At 42.9% G+C, this 22,347-nt stretch overlaps 2 protein-coding genes across 3 annotated transcripts in view; both read left to right on the top strand.

Annotated features, from left to right (window-relative positions):
• Positions 1-9,769, top strand: part of HSPA12A (heat shock protein family A (Hsp70) member 12A) — a 51,708-nt gene extending 41,939 nt beyond the window's left edge. For both annotated transcript variants that reach the window (XM_035138290.2, XM_035138289.2), the window contains exons 10-12: positions 462-720; positions 2,166-2,269; positions 2,578-9,769. In XM_035138290.2, coding sequence (XP_034994181.1) covers positions 462-720; positions 2,166-2,269; positions 2,578-3,212 — 998 coding nt within the window. In that variant the 3' untranslated portion in view covers positions 3,213-9,769. The remainder of the gene's footprint in view (positions 1-461; positions 721-2,165; positions 2,270-2,577) is intronic.
• Positions 9,770-10,972: 1,203 nt separating this feature from the next.
• On the top strand, positions 10,973-21,938 carry SPMIP5 (sperm microtubule inner protein 5). Its single transcript, XM_035138542.2, has 6 exons — positions 10,973-11,081; positions 13,566-13,787; positions 16,873-17,059; positions 18,625-18,722; positions 19,500-19,734; positions 21,881-21,938. Exons 1-5 carry the CDS (start codon positions 11,024-11,026, stop codon positions 19,667-19,669), a joined length of 735 nt encoding a protein of 244 aa, XP_034994433.1. The 5' UTR covers positions 10,973-11,023; the 3' UTR covers positions 19,670-19,734; positions 21,881-21,938.
• Positions 21,939-22,347: the final 409 nt, after the last annotated feature.

Genomic DNA, 22,347 nt, shown 5'->3' with positions numbered 1-22,347 from the left:
AACCAGAGGTACCACTATACCTGGACCAGACTAGTTGCCTAGTTGTGTCTTTAAGTGCGGAATCCATAGGAAGCTTCTCCATTTCGGAAGTACATGGATTCCAAGCAAACACATAGGGTGTTTGAAATGATTGAACATGGCTGAGTTAGGTCTATTAATTTCAGTAGGTCTCCTCTGAGCAACAATTAGTTGAATTCCACCCATGTAGCTGACTTCTGCTTATGACATGCTTCTCCTGAGGATGCTTACTCAATAATCACCTCCCTGAATTCAGAACTTAATCCCTACTAAGTGTGTTTAAGATTGCAGCTCCAAGTTTGTCTCAGCTGCACACAGCATGCTTTCCTATGGCTTGATTTTCAAGTGCATATCGCAATGCCCATGCAATATTTAAAATCTTTTGGTTGCATCCTTCCTTAAGCGATATGTTTGAGTAACAATTCTAATTGTCTCTGATGCAGGTGGGCCACATGGTTCCTTAGGGGTAGACTATGAATTTGAAAGGCTCCTGTGTAAAATATTTGGAGAAGATTTTATTGAACAATTTAAGATCAAGCGGCCTGCTGCCTGGGTTGATCTGATGATAGCGTTTGAATCACGCAAAAGGGCAGCAGCACCAGATCGGACTAATCCACTCAACATCACCCTGCCTTTCTCATTCATTGACTACTACAAGAAATTTCGAGGACACAGTGTGGAACACGCCTTAAGGAAAAGCAAGTAAGTACTTTTAAGTTAACAGAATCCAAAGAGATTCTTGTGTTCATTGCCACACACACAAAAAAGGAATACAGTGGGACCTCGACTTACTAATTTAATCCGTTCCGAATGCACACTCGTAGGTCGAAAACTTTGTAAGTCAAGTTTCCCATAGGAATGCGTTGGAAACGAAAAAATTCGTAAGTCGAGGAAACCGCATCTAAAAACTCCTAAGTCGAGGAAACCGCACCTAGCCACGAACGGGTTTTCCGTTCGGATGTCGGAAAAATTGTAAGTGCACAGCCACTTTTTCCGCTCGTAACTCAAAAAAGTCGAGGTCCCACTGTAATCAATCCAAGTAAGACTGAAGAAAATTAATTCCTGGCTATATGTGAAGGAGACAGCATTCTATTGTATGAAATATACAAACTGCTTCATGGCCTGAGGCATCAAAGATAAAAATGTAGAGAGTGATTTGCAAATTGTATTATTGAGCTAGATCTGATCCTATAGTTTGCATTGCTTGCATTGTATGAATTCTGACTGTATGGCTGTAGCCCTGGGATGTCTTGCTTGCTTAGAATGCTTTTCAGTGCCTCTGTGTCTCTGCACCAAAGTGTGTCAAAGGGCAAAGCAAAAAGGAACAGGACGCCCAGCTCAAGGCTGGATGATGGCTGGCTTTGTCTGACGCGCAGTCTGATGCGCAGAACAGGCAAGATAAGCCAAGGCTGCTTGAGGCAGGCACCGGGGCAGCATTAGTCAGCATGTGTTTACGCACATGGCGTAATGTGTGTTTATGAGAACCACCGGACACAGGAAGATGCGCACACCCCCTTGCGTGCGTGACCCCTTGCGTGCGCACTCTTACAGAGGAGGGGGAAAGAGCCCAAAAGAAGGGTATAAGAAAGCTTTGCAATTTGTGTTGCTTGACTCATGTTGTGGAGGACCACCTTGAGTCTCTCTATATATAGAGATTAAAACTCTTTCTCTGAAACTCAACCCGGTGTCGTTTTGACTATCTTTGTCCTTGCCTGGGTGCAACTTAAAAGGACCCTTATCAGCAAATAAGGCTGCAAAAATTCAAAAACAAACAAACGAATTCTACAATATCTCAGGGGTCAACTTTCTTAAAACAAAAACATCTTTGGTTGGCACCTGAACATCATGGTAGAAAGAAAAAACTGACAGAAGGCAAACCAAAGCAGCCTTTTCTTCAGCATGGGTGGTCTCCCACTTACTCTCCCATTGTGTGAAGGTGTTCCATTTATCGTGGCCTTAGCTAATGTAAATAAAAAATCTCATTGGTTACATTGGTGACATGTAAAAATCTCATTGGTGACATTGGAATCCTTTCATTTCCAGCTTTTTGAAACAACACATTGAGTTAGTAACATTATTTTGGCTAAGTGAGCAGCATTTCTTTAACTTTTTTATCATTAACTTTTCTTATCATGTCCTGTTTACAGTGTAGATTTTGTGAAGTGGTCATCACAAGGAATGCTGAGGATGAGTCCCGATGCAATGAATGCTCTCTTCAAGCCTACCATTGATGAAATCATACAACATCTCAGTAAGTATCAAGGGTGTGTTTGAATGTCTAAGGACTTTTAAAAGACCCATGAACAGACCTAACTTAGTCAATGGGGGTTAGTCTGAGGAGAACTAACATTGGTGGGAAAGAATGCCAAGTGAGTAGAACTTAGTTGGATACAACATTCTAGATCTGAAGAGCACCTTCTTCGATTCCTTCACAATGTTATTCTGTGGATTCCTCTCACTCCATTTAGTGAGTTTTCCTGTCATTTGTCATTCTGTTCTCTTATTACCTGCAAAGGTATTACTGTTATTCTGACCATGTGGATTTTCCTCTCCACCAAGGTGATTTGTTTGAAAAGCCAGAAGTAACTAATGTGAAGTTCCTCTTCCTGGTGGGCGGATTTGCTGAAGCTCCACTACTACAGCAAGCTGTCCAGAATGCTTTCGGCTCCAAATGCCGAATCATTATTCCTCAGGATGTGGGGCTCACTATCCTCAAAGGAGCAGTCTTATTTGGTCTGGATCCTGCTGTCATTAAAGTGCGCCGCTCTCCCCTGACCTACGGTGTAGGAGTCCTGAATCGTTATGTGGAGGGCAAGCATCCTGCAGAAAAGCTGCTAGTTAAAGATGGCACCCGCTGGTGCACGGATGTCTTTGACAAATTTATTTCTGCTGACCAGTCGGTGGCTCTTGGGGAGACTGTGTCGCGCAGCTATACACCTGCCAAGCCTTCGCAGCTGGTCATCGTGATCAACATCTACAGCTCGGAACATGACCACGTCAGTTTCATTACTGAGCCAGGGGTGAAGAAGTGTGGCACTCTGCGCCTGGATCTCACAGGAACTGATACGTCCGCGCCAAGCAGAAGGGAGATCAAAACACTAATGCAATTTGGGGACACTGAGATCAAAGCCATGGCAATTGACGTTGCCACTTCTAAAAGTGTCAAAGCTGGTATTGATTTCCTAAACTACTAATGCTCCTCCCCTGCCCACCACCTGATAGTTCAATACTCCGTTCTCTCATTTTTCATGTGTCACCAAAATGGACTTGCATTTCAGCCAGATGGAAAAAGGAGAGAACCATTAGAAGGGAAACGTCAGGCATTTTTGTTGTTGTTGTTGTTCTCAAAATTATCTGTTCAGGAATCTGAAATTTACATGGTTATCAGGTGCTAAACATGAAACAGAATAATCCAAAATGGCTAAATGCATTGTGAGAATTAGTCATTGAAATATCACTGCCCTCTTTGATTGGGAAAACAAATAGTTTTACTGGAAGTATTCCACATGTGCTGTATTTGGGGTCCAGAATGTCAAAGCTCATATTCATGGTCCTACATTGAAGACCCCAATACAGCAAATGGCAAAGCTGTCTCACTGATACCAACAAGTCTGCTTTGGACAGCAGGAGGTCATCAGTGCAGCCCTAAATTAAAGTCCTCTCAAGTGCTGCTGTAAATTGTCAGTGGAGATTTATAGGTCTTTAGCAGTTTTAAAACCAGACCTCTCTTATTTATATGCTTTAATCCGAGTGCTAGAGGTGAAGTATCTTCTAGCCTTTCTTTGTAAAATACGAAAAAACAGCACTTACCGCCCAGGCAAAGTACGTTTACTTGTTGGGGATATATGATGACTGCTTCGGGTGGCTTTTGCTTCTGTTTTAGCAAACTCCAAAGCCACAAAGTAGATTTGTTAAGGCTGCAGTCCATTTAAAGGAATCCATTAAATTTGCAAAACATTCAAATACATTTCAAATTAGGAGATATGATACACAATATCATCTTAGGACACGCACACCCTTTTGAGGTGAAGGGAAAAGGGATGATGTTTGCCACCTGCAGTTTGTAGAAGTAGTTTGTATAAATACACATCGTATTAAAAACAATGTGTTGGAACAAGACTTTGTGATACCTAGAGCAGACCCACTGGAATAATGGCACAGGCTAGTTGATCAAGTGCTAGTTGATTCCAGTGGATCTACCTGAAGTGTTAATCTAACCTGATTAATCCAGGAATAGGGGAACCTGTAGCCTTCCAATTCCCACAAGTCCCAGTCAGATCACCAATGGTCAGAGATGATGAGAGTTACACTCCTACGACATCTGAACGGCTCTCCCTGGGTTAGCCATTAACATTGCAGCCCAAGTATTTGAGTATTTCTTCTTTTTTGTTCATTGGAAAGAGACGTTTTTCAAAAGTCTCCCTTCTCAACAGTTTTTGCAAGTTTAAGAGCTCCCACTTCACATTTTCCTTTTGGAAATGTGGTAGGTGGGGGATTTTTAATTTTTAAAGAAATGCTTCCAGCTAGCTGTTGGGCAGACCTCATGCAAAAGAAACGAAGGGGTATGGTGGCAGTTGCTGCCCAGAAAGCACCTCTATTCTCATGTTGGAGAAAGCAAGGAACCATTTTCATTACCTCTCACATACACATTAAGAAACAGGAAATAAATACTGTGTTGGTCCTAGAAAGTGAGATCCAGTAAATGAAAAGGGATACCTTTATACTGGGCCAGCATTTCACCTGTTCATGAAAGAACGATATAAAATGCTTATTGTTATTTAGAATGATTCAGCAGGAAAAAGAAAGCAGGTTGTTACATCCACAATCAAACCTCGGTTTGTGACCGCCTCTGTTTGTGATCGCTTCAGTTTCCGACCACTGTGGACCCAGATGTGTTTACATCCGGGTTCCGCGGCGCTCGGATGCGCAGAAGTGTGCATCAGGGAGCAACTGATTCGGGGAGCGACCAGCTCCGTGGAACGGATTGCGGTCGCAAACCGAGGTACCACTGTATAGAGAGTAGTTAGAGTTACCTGTCATTCATTTGCGTCCAAAATACTTGCTTTCCCATTCTCTTCCATTGATGTAACTGTATACCCAGCCCTGCATACATAAGCCATGAAGTGGGCAATTTCCAGCTTTCCTCCTCACCAGCTTCTGTGATACAGTACATCCAGAAGAAGCTTAAAATCTAGGGGGGGGGGGGGAATTGCCAGGAGATATGTAGGCAGGTTAGGAAGTTCAGCTGTGTTGCATTTGGCCTGCAGAGGGAGCATGAACACTGTTTCTCCAAGAAATGAGAGACTCCCCTACCCTTTCTCCCACACAACTTAAGAAAGGAGGAACATGGCACATATCTTGAACACTGCCAGCTTCAAAACTCTTGAAAGCTTCAGGCAACAAACTAGATCCCTTCCCGGTGTGAATTAGAGCAGCTGAACATAAGAAACACCAACACAGAAGTTGCTTTAAACTGTGGTGTGGTGTGGCTGCATCCACATAACAATTTCTTGGATTTGCACATGGCCTGCAGTTCTGCATTACTACATACCAAATGTGATTAGAGGTGGCTTGGGGAAAATAAGTTTCTCTGTGCTGCAGGTCCTTCAAGACTGGCAATTTGCAGCATGGAGGCAGCTTCCATGCCATGCAGTCTAAAGCCACAATGCAGGGCTTTTGATATGTAGTCACTTCCAGATATACTGGATTTGCAGCCAAGACACCCTCAACACCGATGGGGAAGGTCAGCCATGTTTCCCCGCCCACATTTTGAAAACACATTGTGATCCACTGAACCCCAATCATGCTTCCAAGGCACCAGAATGTTACCGTAATTGTGTAGTTATACCCTTTTCCAGTTAGCTATGCATGAGTGAAAAGCCATAGACCCTTTTTACTTTTAAAAACGCAAGATTGTTGATCAGGCACTTAAGTCATATTTTAGGGGCCATTGTGCAAATGCTTAAAAATTCAGTGAAGAATTTAAAAGGGGCCCCATTTGCATTATATTCATTATATAATTCCCTGATGAAATGTGAATAAAGTTTTGCTGAATTAGCTATCACAGGGATGGATTGGATAATTCTAGTCACAGTATCTAGCTTGCTGTTCCTTAAATAATTATTCTACTGAATAATTAGAAAGTGTGCATGCTGGCTTTCCTTTGTTTTCATCCTGTCTGCTGTGTTTTAAAGGCAAACGATTTGTTTTTCTATATGTGTAAGTGTGTGTGGCCTTCCATGGTTTACAAACAAGCAACTCCTTTGGGTGAGCTATGAACAATATTATGTGATGTATATACAATATTTAAATATTGTACAGATGCTTTCTTTCCAAAGTGCTATTTTCTTGTACAGAGTGCTCTTTACCTCTGTTGATTTGCATTCAGTGGTTAATTTTAAATAACATAGTTTCACAGTCTGCTTCAGTAATTATAGGCTTTTAAAGATGGTGAGATATGAAATGCATAATGCTGATCTTGTAATAACAGGAGGGGAGTATGAAGAGTGTCAGACAATCCCACACTCTTCTTGCTATGCAAAGAATAGCATACAGACACACCTTTGGGTTTTGAATTCTTTTTAACAGCCCCAGTTCCATTTGAAGCAATGCATAGGAATGACAATGGTTAAAGTCCTTTTGTACATCAGGTCTTCTTCTCCTACCTGAAAACTAGATGGTCATTTGGGGCATTTATTACCCCCAAATGTTCTCCAGTATCAAACCGTATGCTTTATTTCAATGGTACAGTATCTCTTTATTATTAGATTCAGGCTAAACACAGACCATTGGCCACATATGGAAAGTTCAGCTTGCTGCCTGCCAGGTACTCTAAAAAAATAGAGGGATTCTCAAGTACCAGAATGGCCACAAAACATGGCTAGTTCATTGCATTTGACTTGGTGATTTGCCAGCCGTGCAGGTCCCTACTAGACTAGAACAGAATGCATATGTCATCATAAGCTAGAACACTGGGGGTGGCAAGCTAGAATGGCAAAAGATTGCTTGATATTAATTGTGTTGGACTCCTTTCGGTGTGCTACATCTTCTGATAGGCAATTGGTGCCTGGAAGATACAATGCAAGATCATCTTACATGACTGCTTCCTTGCTTTGTGACATGGCTCTTCCCAGAATCCCAGTTGTCTTGGAAAAGCATTGTTTCAAGTTGTTGCATCTTCATCATACATGCAGTCAAAGGAGCAAGGGCCAGGGCACCTGCCAGGGCCAAGAATCCCACTACCAGTTTTCCTGGCCCTGCTGCATTGCTTCCTTTTGCAGCTTGTCCCTGTTCACCTGCCTTCTCTGAGTGAGCAATAAGCAAAAAAGCAGTAACCCTACACCTTGTTGTCTCCGGCTGGGAGGTGCTGCACTGGATTGCATTTAGCTAAAGCTGCCCTCCTTCACATTATTCCATGTCTGTATTAGGAAGAGATTTCATTCCACAGGGACTCCTGCAAAATCCTTACCAAACACTATTAAGTCCCCACTGCTGGAAACTGCCAGGGTGGCAAGGAGGATCCAAAAAGGACATAGATTATTTCCTGTAACTCAGTCATTTCTGATCCTTTTACAGCAGCAGAATGCTATCTTTATATTCTTGCTCATTTTCTCCTTTCCATAACCAGGATATTGCTTCTTTTCTCCCAGTCACAAAACATGAATAGATGGTCAGTCCTCAGATTACGGTACATCATATATTCAAGTTGACAAATCAGCTCTTAAAATGTTAAACTCCCTTTTCATCACACAGACAGATTTTAAGCGTGGAATTCTGCAGTTTTCTAGCATACGTTCAAGAAAATGTTCTCACTAAATTGTCTTTAGCCATTGCATCTACCGGTATATATTTTTAAATATGGGATGTTTCCCTAATACATTGTTATTAGAAGCATGATTCCACTTGCTGTATGGAAGGACACTACAAAGTGTACTATAAAACCTCTTACACTTTCTCTTCTGTGAACAAAAGTATGTATAAAAATTATGTGTATTAGCATATCTGCATTAATAGCACATTTGAATGTCTTATCAAAATAGCTGTCATTCCAGGTTAAAGTGCTATAAACCTGCAATCCTGAGATTTCGGTCTATAAATTATCCACAAAATTATCATACCAAACTTTTAAATTTTCCATCCTATTCCCTAAACTTCTACAGGGATATTATTTCACTTGGATAGTAAGATAATTATATTAATCTAGGTGAGCTAAATTTTGCATAGCAATACAACGGTTTACAAGAAAGAACTTCTGTCCGATGGAGGTATGTGAGTGATCTGATTAATTCCCCTGATGTAATTTGCTCAGTGTGCTTGCAGCCAATGAAAGGAGATAACTCATGGATGGCAGCAGCTGCTTAGAAATACATCATGCAGCAAACCAATCACTTAAGCCTGTATTCTTGCAAATATGTTGGCTGAAGTACTGTTTGGGCTACTGAACTGGCTGTTATGTGTACTGAATATTTAAATATAATCAGACTTCAGTAACTAGTTTTTAAAACTCTGCTATAGCACTGTTGCTATTATTGTGAGATTTATAATTTTTAAAAAAGCTTATTTACCCCGCCCCATCTTCATCAGCTCCCAAAGGGGGTATAATTTTGCTGGGCATGCTCTTTGCCACTTAGAATCCATCCCTATTTTCCCAAATAATAGCAAATTAGGTTTGGTGTTTAAGGGAACCTTTTAGAAATAGAATGTGATGCTATAACTACAGGCTTTTGTATGAGCCCTATGCTAAATTTAAAGGAAGTGGCACATGAATGTTCACTTGTAAGTACCGTAGAAACTGGTAAAGTGATAGATGTTTGCCAGATGAGAGTAAGAAACACAATTTTCCATGTGTTTTCTGCTGCAGGGTTGGTTGGTTATTGTTTACAGATCTTGATCAATAGAAATTTAAGGGAAAGGTTCTGCTCTGTGCCATATTACAGAGACCCAAACTTTTACCCTGACAGCAAAACTTGCTTTGCTTTCTGTGGAAGTTTCTGTCTGAACCCAACCATGGAAAACCAAAGCAACTTACCATAAACCTGGAAATTTAAAATTATGGCAGAGTTTGTAAAATACTGTGAGCCAGATGTGGATTAAGTTGAATTTAGTTCCCATTGAAATAAGCGACATGATTTAAGTCATGACAAATGTTTCATATTGATTTCAAAAGGAACTAAATTCAACTAAGTGCAATACTATACATGTTTACTCAGAAGTAGACCCTGTTGAGTTGCCAGGTAAGTAGGTATAGGATTGTAGTCTTAAACTGGATCCATCCCAGTGCTGTTAAAGAAACCTTCAGCCAATGCTCTAAGCACTTTGCAGTAATCCAAATAAACAAGTGTTGGAATATATTATTAAAAGATGTAATTTTATTGCAGTGATGTAACTGCAGTAGCAAAACTGCATTATTTACACTCTTTAAAATCCACAGCACATTGTGTAAAGGTTGTTGGGCATAATGCTACAATATTCATCTCTGCTTTGATAACTCATCAAATATATTGTAAAAAAATAGAAATAAACATCCGATCATTGCAATCTCATTCAATTTCTTCCCTGTGCAAGACTACAAACCTCACTTAAAGTCCTGGAGCAGATAACAGCTTTTCACTGTTGCATCTTCTGAGTACTGTGCTCTTCAAAAAGTGTGAAATAAAACACAGTAATCTGTGAGGGAAGATGTCTTCTGCTGATTATTTATGGCTCCTGTGTTAAAAGTTGTTTCTAACATGATGCACCATCCAGCAGAAAGGAAGGCCTCTTCTACAGATGATCCTAGTCCTGTTTGCCTGTGCGTCACAGCTACGCTCCGGAAGCCTCTCTGTTCCCTGCACGTGTTGTAAAGGTCATGTGGATGAGGTCACAATGCCATGGGAGGGACGGGGCACTGTAGCTTGAGCTCTCTTGTAAAGGGTGGCAAGGAAGCAGCCAGCTTGGGGGATGCTATTGCTCGCAGAGCTTGTCATGGTAAAAGGCCCAGTCCCGGCTTCCTGAGCGAGTTGTTCGTTTGGGGGAATCTCCTGTACAGGTCAGCCTTTCCAGGGCTGCCACATTTTCTCTCTTGTCAGTAGCTGACCATTGTTTGCTGCCTCTCTTGCTTCAACCTTTGTCTTTAGCCCTCATGTGTCTGCATTTGTTATTATCAATCTCAATATTCTTGCCCCCCCTCCTATCTCCTTTGTGCTCTGAGGACATGAAACATTGCAGCAGCAGAATCCAATGGCGCTAGTAAGGTAACGCAAGGCTGCTGGATCCTTTCCACAGGTTGTGTGCCTGTGGCAGCCAGGAACGTAAATAGCTTTTTAAAGGATTAGAAAATTTCATTGCTATCGCTACCAACAGCATGGGAACAGCCTATCAAATCCCCAAATGAAACCTTCATGTTCAGAGGCACTGTATCCCTGAGCACCAAATACTGGGGAGAAACCAGAAGGCAAGCTTGGGTCTAACTTGCAGCTTGTGAGCTTCCCAGAGGCTGGCTGCTGTTTGGAACAGAATAATAGGCCCTTGTTCTCATTTGGAGGGTTTTTGCTCCTCCATCAAATTTCCAGGCTTTCCTGACATAGCAATGCAGCAATCTCAATAAGCCCCATTGAACTCCATATTCTTACTAACTGGGCATGTGCAGGATAACTAGAGTTGCACTGGAAATGAAGTCTAAAGAGTCTGCTTGGATGACTTGCTGGACATAGTTTGTTCATATGCAGAGAGGCGATGGTTCTTTCCTAATGTTTTAACGCAGAGAAATAGATGACTGCTTACCGGAGGGCTGGCTCCCTTGCGGTCCTCTAGCTGCTGCTGAGTTATAGATTCCTTCAGCCCCAGGCAGCATAGCTGATGGGTAGGTCTGGGAACTGTACTTCTGCAACCTCTGACTTAAAGGTTCTGACAACCTGAAACACCAATATGTTTCGATTGGGATAATTCTTGAACAACAGGCTTATTAATTTTGGAGTCTCGATTCAGTTGAAAGTCTTAACTTTCTTTCATCAGAGTTTGAAAAAGCATGGAACCATTTCAGCGACAAGTAGATGAGCGCAACCCTTTGATACCAGGATATACAGGTAAAAAAACTGGGAGTCTTGGCCTGCGCTTTGTTCCCATTTCTCAGCTGATAACTTGGCAGAGAGCAACATAACATGCTAAAAGGGGCAGCTATATAATCACGGCTTTTTCACACTGGCTCCCACTTTGTGTTGATGCACTTTGTACTCAGTACAGCAGTAATAAACAGGATTATGATTTTAGTAGCCTGTTAAAGCTATCTATTTGCTAATGTATGCTGTGAGGCAGGCATTGGCAACCTTCGGCCCTCCAGATGTTTTGGACTACAATTCCCATCATCCCTGACCACTGGTCCTGTTAGCTGGGATCATGGGAATTGTAGGCCAAAACATCTGGAGGGCCGAAGGTTGCCTATGCCTGCTGTGAGGATTGACCCAGCACCCTAGTCTTGCCTGGTGAATGAAGGAAAATACCTTTCAATCTCAGGCTCTCGCGCAAGGGGTGGGGAGCTTATGCTTCTCGCGTCTACAATTTGCTGGGCTACACATCCCATCATCCCTGACAACTGACTTACATCGCTAGCAGAGTGATAGGATGAGCCCCAAATGCAGAACAACAATATGATTGGTGAAGAGTAATACTGTACAGTACACAATACTATCTAAATAGGTCCCCTCATAAGGCTGCTAAGTCTAGAGTCTACAACTACCTAACTGCACCACAGATTTCATGCTTCCCCCTTACAGTACAGTGGTACTGAGACACCAAAACACAAGCACATACCTTGCTCTCTGTTTGAAGATCTGGATAGTTATTTTATACTGCCAAATTAGGCTCTTTTCTGCACTCAGTATTTTTTAGAGTCTGTTACCTGCAGGGGGTGGGGGTGGGTGGGGAGGGAGGGAGGGAGAAGTATGTTGCTGCAGAAATGCTTGAGTGATAATGAGAACTAGAATGTTGTTATGAATTCTCTGAATTCACAGGGTACAACTTTGAGGGTGGTGGTCAGGGGCGTCTTTCCCATTGGGCTGGGTGGCGCAATGCGCCATGGTGCCCGCCCAGCAGGGGCGCATCGAGGAGGCACACGGAGCCACCCGCGAGTCCGCCTTGCCTGCTTCGCTCCTTTCCCTGTGCTGGCGGTGGTGCCTGATGCGAGGGGGCAGCAGCAGCGGTGGAGCTGCCTCCGTCAAGGGGCAGCACCCCCACCCACTCAGCCCAGCCCAGCCGCCCAACGCTGCGCGATCCTCAGACCGCAGATCGCCGCGCCTCCAACATAGCTGCCTTGAAGGCGGGGAAGGGCGCCAGGGATGTACATAGCTGCCAAGTTTTCCCTTTTCTCGCGAGGAAGCCTATTCAGCATAAGGGAAAATCCCTTTAAAAAAAGGATAACTTGGCAGCTATGGGGATGTAGCTGGGACGGTGCCGGCCAGCAGGATGCACAGTGGCCACGCCGGAGACTCGGGCACCCAGCGCTCCTCCGGGAAGTAGCCGCCCGCCCGGCTGCCACTTCATGCCAGCAGTGCCTCCAGCTCCAGCTACTGCCCCCAAAGGTACACAAACGCCAGACCGGCGGGGGGGGGGCTGCGTGCCTCGCTTCTTTCAGGAGGACCCACCTAGGCTGCGTGCTCCCACCAGCGGACCACGCGGCGGGCGGGTGGGTCAGGGCTGCTGGGCGGGCCCGAAGACATCCTCTGGCCACAGAGGCGCAGAGGGTGGGGGGGGTGCCTGAGGGATCCCTGCACCATGGCTCCACATAAGCTTAAGATGGACTGGTGGTGGTAGTACTTTGATTCCATAACTGTATTTTATTGAAAATTCTTATTATGAACTCTGCTGAGTTACCTTGACTGAGAATATACAATACCTTAAATAAATAAAAACAGAAAGCATAACTAAATAAAATAGGCAGCTACAGTGGGCACACCTGCAAAATATTGCTAATACATGCTCTATTCTAACATACAAATGACACTGGCTGTTTTGGCAAACTAAATGTTGAGACTCTCAGACATCTGCTAAATTTCTAGTTGGTTGGGTATAAAATCTCAGTGGTTGGAGTGTGACAGGAGGCTTTGAAATGCTAGGAGGGTGACGGAAAGCTGATGTTCACTTTCACGTGAAGAATTCCAACACTCATACCTACCCTCTGACTAGAAGCCAGGAAATCAACAGCACCCAGTTTTGCAGGCATCAGACACTAAATCAGTATGCCTGGCAGCTGCAAAACACTCAAATTTCATGTTGTGCAAATTAATCAAATGGCAACAAATGTCAGAGTGACAAGCTGGAGCTGAAAGCCCATGTATATGACCCGCCAGATCACCCTTTTGACACATTTACTATGAATGCAACAGAACGTTAAGTTGGCTCCCACCATAGACTATACATAGCCTGTATACACAAATAATGAGTAAACAGTGGGATTATCCTTGTGATAGTCCTGGGGCTGCAGACAGACACAAGAAATTCTGTTGAAGGAAAGCCTAGACTAGTCTACTGGTGGCTTCTTCCTGATGGCTGTGAACTTCTGTTGCCCTTTCCAGGCTACATCCCTTATAGATTCTACCGAATTGGAACTAGCTTCGGAAACGATTCTGTGTGGTGTGTGAATGCGTTTCGTGAGGCTACTCAGAGAAAATGTGACCAAATGGAAGAAATGAGGCTCACAGCGGCTACAGCACCCCAGCTGCCACCTATTTGCACGAATGAAGAAATAATAAACGCACTTGATGACTATAATAGCAAACACCATCCAAATGTGCTGGGTATAGTATGCCTCATTTCTAATCAATTTGGGCTTAGTCAAATCTGTTCCACTATGATACAGTTATTGGAGATGCAGCTCTTGACCCCAAGTTTCTGCAGAGTAGCAGAGTCCATGTTGTTTTCACATCCACACCATACCTTTAAAGCACATCATGACTTTCCTCCAAAGAATCCTCAAAACTGTAGTTGATCCATTACAGCTACAATTCCCAGTGCCCTTAACAAACTACAGTTCCTAGGATTCTTTGAAGGGGAGCCATGGACTTTGAATGTGCTGTAAGCATATGGTGTGGAGAGGAGGTGAGTCACAGAGAAGCTACCACTCTGGAAAACTCATTGCACGTAGCACCCTTAGAGTCACCGTCATATTTAAGGCCAGACTCAAGGGGTCAGGGGGTGGTTGCTGCAAGCTTGGTGGCTGGTTTGCTAGACTGAGTTAAAGTGTATGGTTCCCATTCGAGAGGAAGCCTCCTTTTATCATGATGCTTGCCCTCTGAGGAGAGATACAGGGTTACAAAAGGAGCAGATGTCATGTTAGCAGTGAGCTAGCTTAGGGCATGCAACTGAAAGGAAGTTAAAAAGGAAGAAAAAGAAGCTTGGCTTGACATGGCATGTTATGTACACATTGCTGATCTACAGATGAAATGAAACCTTCCACCCACCCTGATAAGCATACTTATCCACCATGTTTGCCTGCTTCAACATTTTCACTAACAGGCTCTGTTCAAGGTGCTATACAAAGCCCTGTGCAGTTTGGGACCAGGATTCCTAAAATACCTTCTCCCCCTTCATATCCCCAGCTGGTCTGTGTTCTCTGCAGGAGAGCGCATCCTGCAGGTATTGTCTTGCCAGGAGGCCTTTGCCATACAAAGTTGGTCTGTTCCACACCTGCCTTTTGGAAGTCTCATTGGTTACATATGAGACAGCCGCCATCTCTTCCATCTTCTTGTTGTCTGTTGAAGACTTTCACCTTTAACAAGCCTTCTAAGTCAAGATATTTTTTTATCCTAGTCTGTATCTGTATTGGATTTGAAATTGTATTTATATATGTAACTTAACTTTAAAAAACACACACACACACACAAATACACACAGAGTCTTGTGAAATTGCTTCACAATGCTCCATAAGAAATGCTTCATGACTGAAATTAAGTAATTATTAACAACAGACCCAGGGCATCATCTTTAACCCTAACCTGAAACATGAGCACCACCTTTAATGCTTTAGCGATTCCATCTCTGTCTCTTAAAAGAAACCCGCAAACTGGTGGTTGTGCCACTGGTGTAACCTGACCTTAGATCAGGGCATGTTCCACTATACTGTTTTGTTCCTGTGCCTGACTAGCCCACATCCAGGTCTTGACACAAACTTTACTTCTTGACTCTGTTTCCTAATTCACTCCAACGTGGTACAACAGAGATAAGTCTGAGCTTTCAGCTTTGATTGAGCAGTGGAGTAAAAGTTCTGTTTGATGTGAGTCATTGCACACACAAAAAGCTGTCTGTGAATGTTTTCTTTTTAACAGAATGTGGAAACTTTTAGGCAGTTTTTCATTTTCTTTTAAAGCAAAACACTGACCTTTGTTCCTCTGCTGTCGTGCACAGATGACAAATTCTAGTAGCAAAAGCATTTTTGCTTTGCCATAGGGGAAGCTCACTGCAGTGATCCACATGTGGCCTGAACGTTGCATGGGAAGACAGAGGAGATCTTAAGTCTGTTTTGATGAATTGTGGTGGTTAAGGGGGTAATGACGGTTCCCTCTTTGAGAAAAGTACCAGTCACTTTCCCCAGGTCTTTTGAGAGAGAGAAACTCTATCTCTGCAACTAGCAGCACTAAACCATGACAAAGGCCTCTAATAGCTTTGTTATTACAGATGAAGAGCAACAGAAATTGCTTTCTGTCTTGAGTTTTTTTATCTACAGCTACATGGACCTGCCCCATGACCTCTAAAGCTCAGCTGGAGAAATAGAAAGGAAACAACATGCATTCTGAGTTCATTCATCCAAAGGGGAGGCTACAGGCTTGTAGAAACCTAATATGCAAGTACCATAAGACTTGCAACAAAATACTGCAGTGTGATTTACTCCCATTCAGGATGTTCCATTCCATTCACCTTCTCACCTGCTTTTCTGTCCCCCCACATCCACCACAACAGTTGGTCAGCTGTCCATGGCCACTGAGCATGCTCAGTCTTCATTGGGCTGTTTGGGGTCCCCCCAAAAATTATGTTTGTACTTTTGCAAAATTTGGTCCTCCAAAGCCTCCTGATACCTTCCTGTTGTACATGGATTGTGGTATTTTGGCTGTGCTTGGATAATTTAGATTGCTATTAGTATACAGTATATGATTATCTAGCAAATTTGCCATAACACAAACCGTTAACACTTGAGCAATGATACCCATGGTTTTACTTACTACCTAGCACAGTGGAATTTGCTTTAGGCTCTAAACTTGCTGGAGTGCGGCCAGCACTTGTTGTCTCTAAATACTGTAAATGGAGAATTAAGAGGGCTTGCAATCTCTAGCTTTGAACCTTCCTTAGGACTTTTTCAGTGGTCTTCTCTCAGGATATTCGGATTCTTGATCCAACCCATGAGCTATATAGAGCTGTTATTTCTCTTTCTCACTGATGGGAATTGTATACAATTCTTTTCCACTTAGACCCTTTCTCCTGAAACTGGAATGTTTTAAAGAGCACCTGTCTTTCTTCCTGTAGTAAATTATTTGCATTGGTTGGCTGATGATGGAGTAATACACGGTTTCACAGATTTCAGGCTTGTCAGATCTACTTCATGTTTTCATAGAACCCCAAGATCTACCAACCAGATTCAGGCGGGAAAGACATGGTGCAAGTTAAAGAACACGGTGCTAATGCAATGGACCTCTCATTTGTGCTGTTCTCCTCACTCTCTGTAGGGTTATTTTTAGCCTCAGTAAACTTTCAATTCATGCCCCATTTCATCACTTTATATTTGGTCTTTGGTAAGCTCTACATAATTGCATACAGAGTTGTGTGAGCTTGTGTTTCTTTATTTATCTGTATTCCTTTGTGTTGTGTTCTGCCCATTTCATCACTTTGCAGGGCCTGTGGAAACAAAAAGGAGTCTACTTGAGCCACCTATTCCAGGCTGGACTGGCTTTGTGCCCAGGTCTAAGGTTACAGAGTTTGGTCACGGAGCTCGCTACCATGTGATGGCAGAAAATTGCTATCGAGATTTTCAGAACTCCTTGGACAGAGCCAAGCAGGATCCTGCTACCAAGGAATCCATGTATGTTGGCATAAAGATCTTTCACTAGGCTATGCTGCAGCCAAGAAATCATGTGGATATAATGTTACATAATGTTACTCATTCATCTATGCTCAACTATTGTGTTATTTTTATATCTTTTCCTCCTGTGATTTTATATTATTATTAAACACCTCGATCATTTTGCATGAGCACAGGGCCGTTTCAAGCGTGTCGCACACCCTGGCGCCGTGGTGCCGAGATCGCTCCGGCGCCCCCGCTCCGCCCCGTTTCTTGGTGTGGCTGGTGGGCGGGCGCCGGGCCGGCGCCCTGGCACCCTGCACCACCCAGCTTACACCTAGAGCCAGCCCTGCATGAGCAGCTGTTAACATGATAAGACAATATATTTGTTGCTGTGAATCCTACAAGACCTGTCTCTCAGGATGATGAGAAACTATCAGGGTGGAAATTGTTTAGGGTTTGTGTTGGAGATGCTTAATTTTTGCTGTTAAATATTTTTGCTGTGGTTATATTTTTTGTAATTGTGTATATATATTGATGTTGTAAGTCACCTTGAACATGGCTTAGCTAGTATGCAAATAAGTGATGATGGATGAAAACATAGAAAATATTGGATATAAATTTCAAATGTCAGGATTGGGGACACTTCAAGTATGGTTGGACTCCAACTCCCATCACCCTTAGCCAGCATGGCCAATGGTCAGGGATGATGGGAACTGTAGTCCAACAGTATCTGGAAGACCACGGGTTCCTCATCCTTCTTCTAGTATAATCCACCATAGGTGTATTAAAACAAACAAACACTGTGAACATAAGGTGGCAAAAGCTTCCCATGTCAAAATAGTGCTAGGCTGACCGGTATGTCATTATGTTTCATTGGTACCAAGGATTGGAGGAAAGAAGGTTGTTTCAAATCCAAACGTACACTGCTTGCTGCTGTTGTTCCCCTATAAAACAATGTCAGGCAGAAAATCCAAATGGAATGCATTTACTCTGCCTCTATGGAGAAGGAAACAAGAAATCCAAACTCCATTGGCTGCCCAGTCCAGCCAATGTATTGCAGACTCGCATACCCTCCAACATTTCTCTGATGAAAATAGGGACATCCCATTCCATAATGATAATTTTACTATTTATACCCCACACATCTTACTGGGTTGTCCCAGCCACTCTGGGCAGCTTCCAACATATATAAAATCATAATAAAACATTAAACATTAAAAAAACTTACCTATACAGGATTGCCTTCAAATGGGTCGGGGGTCGGGTAACTCCATACCTTCCAACATTTCTCCAGTGAAAATAGGGACATCCTAAGGAAACGTGGGACTTTCCGGGATCAAATCAGAAACCAGAACGACTTCTCTAAATCAGGGGCATCCCTGGAAGATAGGGACACTTGGAAGGTCTGGATGTGTCTTAGCCATATAAAAACCAGAGACATTCTACCTTCTCATAAGTATTTGATAAGACTATCACACGTACTGTTTCAGTCATAAGCAAAGCTGCTCATAATATGTTGTTACAGTCAAGAAAGGTGGAGAATGGCAAGCACAAAAACATCATTTATTTTATTTATTTTGTAGGAAAGAGAGCCCTGCAACCAAACTCAAAGAACCACGCCCATACCAGAGATTCTACAGGCCGGAAGGAATGATGCCTAAGTATACTGGACATATTCCACGTAAGGCTTTAGGACTGTATTATTTGAAACTGGCCACTTACTGTGGGCCTGTTCACAAGACTATGTTCACCTGTCTCAAATCTTGGACTGGAGAAGAAGAGAGTCAGCACCGAAAAAAGCTGGTGCTTAGTGATGATAGGGGTATTGCTCGATTTGTTTTGGTGCTCAGAGGAAAAGGGTCTTCACGTGCCTTACTTGGCCATGTGAGTTAAAATAACTCAGTCAAAGGTTCTCATGCTTTCTACTATATCTTCATTGAGTTGATTGAACAGGTTTTCTGAAGCAGGGCACACAAGAGCCCCTTTGCCTCCAAGGAAGACCTTGTTAGTCTTGTAGAAGTCAGTTGGCCCATATCCTGTTATACTGGGCCCACCTTCTGTTGCTGATACTACACCACACTTTGACCACTATGATCAGCAGAGTATGCACAGCTCCAGCAAAGCCGTCTAGCAGAACATTGGTGTCTTCCTGCTTTCCAGCCTTTTATAGAGCTCCTGGTTAAGAAAACTCCTTTCCCACACAGTTCAGTTCAAAGTATAAAGTGTTTATTGCCTCATGATCCCTGTGTGTGTGTGCACATGAGTTGTGGCCCCTCAAAATTGTGCACCCAGGGTTATGGGCCCTGCTGCCTCCCACATCATGCCCCTGCAAATACTCACCCTACAGATGGGAGCCCACCAATCTGAGCCTCTCCATAAACTGCAATGAACATTTAGACCCCTTGACTGTACTCGTCACATGGCTTTAAGCATTGAAATAGGCCTTTTTGTCTTGTAGATGAACGTTCTGGCATCGGAAAGACCTTTGGTAATGTGAGCAGAAGCTGTTCTGTCTGCAATCACCCGGAAGTGAGCTATGGCACTTATCTTGATAAGAAACGGAAGGCTGTAAAGTGTCAAGAACCGATCAAGGAAGAAAAGATCCCCTTAACTGCAGCAGACAATTAAAAATATACAGAAATACCAGAGATTATATGAGAACAATCCTATCATGTTGTTTGCTTAACCACTTGGTATGAAATACCATTATTTACATTTTAAAGTATCAAGTTGTTAGACAGATGGTTGTGGTTTTGAAACTGACACTAAAAAATCTACACCAGTATTTCTGCCTAGAGCACATGTGGATCACTGCTGCAGCATCACTTACTGCTCTAGCTGTTGACTTCACACCCTATATCTTATATATTTGAGCTGGCACAGAGATCTTGAGGCTGTGTGGAAGGTCATTCAGATGCTAAGATGCATAGTCTAAAAACTCTTTGAACTAAAACATGGTAAGACATTCAACTAGTTTCCTATCCTGGTATTGCCATGCAGCTGTCAGTTTCCCATAGTATGATAGCCTGTCCAGATGTGGGTAATGACTCAAGCCATGAGCTGCACATCTCTTGGCTCTGTGCCACCATGGAGTTTGCCTGGTTTGGCCTTTGCATCTGGAAGTGACATCAGTCACAGCTGCAGGTGGACTGCAGACTGGGCCAGAAAAGGAGCAGACAGTTTGCCTTGAGTAGGGCTACTGCTTACTGCTGCTTACAAAAGAGACTGAAAGGATCATAAGGCAGAGGACTGAGTGAGTGACAGGCTGCATCCTTCACAGGTTGACAGAAGTGGTGATTCAGGCCAGTTCAGTGGCCCACTACAAATATGTAAAGGGAGGGCTGTAGTTTATTTAGAGCATTTGTACCCCACTCTTCAGCCCAAAAGTCACCCAGAGTAGCTAACATACAATCAGTTAGAACAAAACAATCCCTGCCTGCAGATTTATAATCTCTCTCTACATATATAAAGAAAAGTGACACACAAGGAGAAAAGAACAGGGAGGGAAGAGGAAAAATGAAACTCAGGCACCAATTCTTAAGCAGAATTCTTAAGCATTCTTTTAATGTGACCAGCTGGCACAGCTCAGGTATAGATGGTGCCTGATACAGCTGGTGTGGTAGAATGCAGGGGAGTCTCTGGTTCAATCTCCAGCCTTTCCAGCATCTCCAGATAAGGCTGGCAAATGCTCCTGCCTGAAATCATGGAGAGCTGCTACCAGTCAGTGCTTGGGAAATGCTGCATTCTAACGACAGAAGGGGCAGCTGGTGACATTTGGGTTCCCTGCAACAATGGTACAAAGAAACAAGCATCTGAAAGAGTTGTTCCAGTGGGTTTCTGAGGCACATTTAGAATATGTAGATTTGCTTTCAGTGCATTTTTCAAAATTACCTTTTTCAGACTTCCTATCACAACTGAGGTACATTTATTTTCACCTTCTTTTTCACTAGAGTATTCCTTTGCTTGCATCTGTTTAGTTAATGGAGCAGCCCTGCATTTATTTTGTCTAAAATCTGAAGGAAACGTTCTGAGTTCAGCTCTCTTTAATCTGTCTCATAATATGTGAAGGGTCTGTGTGCATCTGCAGTGCTTGATTTTGTGGGAGGTGGGCTTTCTTTCTTTTAAGAAATATGTAATTTAATTACACTGATTGATGGTGTAGCGGTATGTGTGAGGGTGTTGTATAGTACTTTGTTGAACATTTAAGTACCAAATCTTTGACTTAATCTTTTAACCTTTAGACTTTGATTTTCTTACTCAGCCTATAATTTGTACAGCCTGCCATCAGAAGAGGGAGGTAAATTAGACTGCATCTGCTATATTACAAATTATAATTATTAACATTACTTCCATTAGAAGCTAGGTCTTAAAATTCCTTCTTGGTGGAGTAGTGCTACTCCAGTAAAGCCATGTATGGGAAAATGGCATAGGCCACTGAAGCAGCTGAACTAATAGGTAGAGATTATTCAGATACACAGAAATAGCAATGGAATATCCCATTCTGGACTTTACCTCTTGAGGCTGAAAGCTTGGAGTTTTGAACATACGAACCTGCCCATTTGGTGGGGGTGCTGGAGAAGGCCTCCCCAGTGGCTGCTCACAAAATTTGGAACTCCCTACTGAGGCTATATTGGCTCCCTCTTTGTTTTCCTTCCACTGGCAGGAAGTTTTATTCCGGTGGCCTTTGGGAACTGACTGCTTTTGAGGAAAGGGCTTTAAATGGTGCTACTTTTAGTGCTTTTACTATCTGTAGTTTAATAGATTTGGTCTTTTCTCTTTTTTTACATTGTTTTAATTCCACTATAGCTTAATTACTTTTAAACTATTATCTTTTGTTAGGATCTCTTACTCACAAGTAGGACCCTGGTAGAGACACATGCCCCACTGGCATGTTCCCTCCCTCCTGGTCGATCGTTCAGGAGCTTCAAAAGCTTTCTCCAGCCCAAACATCACAGCGACTGATGCCAACTGACATCAGCACACTTACGGATCCGCAGAGTTTGCGCAATTGCGTAACAGACCACAGCAACTCAGCATTTGGCTAATCTACGTTTATTTACAAAAAAAAAACACTCGGAGCACTGCAACATAGCTCCCTCTCTCTCTAGCATCAGACAGCAAAGAGAAAGAACAAAGGACAATAGTCCCACTTCAGGAAATACATCCTGTTTCTGTCATGTCCGACTCTGTGGAATGAAAACCTACATCGTCATGTGATAGACAACAATCCCATGACAGCAGCACGGGGAATGAATCTCCAACATCTATATGTTTTTTTTTAGCTTTCTGTGATTGTTTTAATTTTT

Source organism: Zootoca vivipara, chromosome 5 (genome assembly GCF_963506605.1).
Source record: "Zootoca vivipara chromosome 5, rZooViv1.1, whole genome shotgun sequence".
NCBI lineage: Eukaryota > Metazoa > Chordata > Lepidosauria > Squamata > Lacertidae > Zootoca > Zootoca vivipara.
The sequence above is the reverse complement of the archived record's forward strand: the minus strand, read 5'-3'. Positions and strand labels throughout refer to the sequence as shown.

Coding starts and splice junctions, on each gene's coding strand:
- SPMIP5 (XM_035138542.2), top strand. CDS start 11,024: ATGGAACCATTTCAGCGACAAGTAGATGAGCGCAACCCTTTGATACCA. Junction 11,082..13,565: donor TTTGATACCAGGATATACAG/GTAAAAAAACTG, acceptor TGCCCTTTCCAG/GCTACATCCCTTATAGATTC. Junction 13,788..16,872: donor ACACCATCCAAATGTGCTGG/GTATAGTATGCC, acceptor ATCACTTTGCAG/GGCCTGTGGAAACAAAAAGG.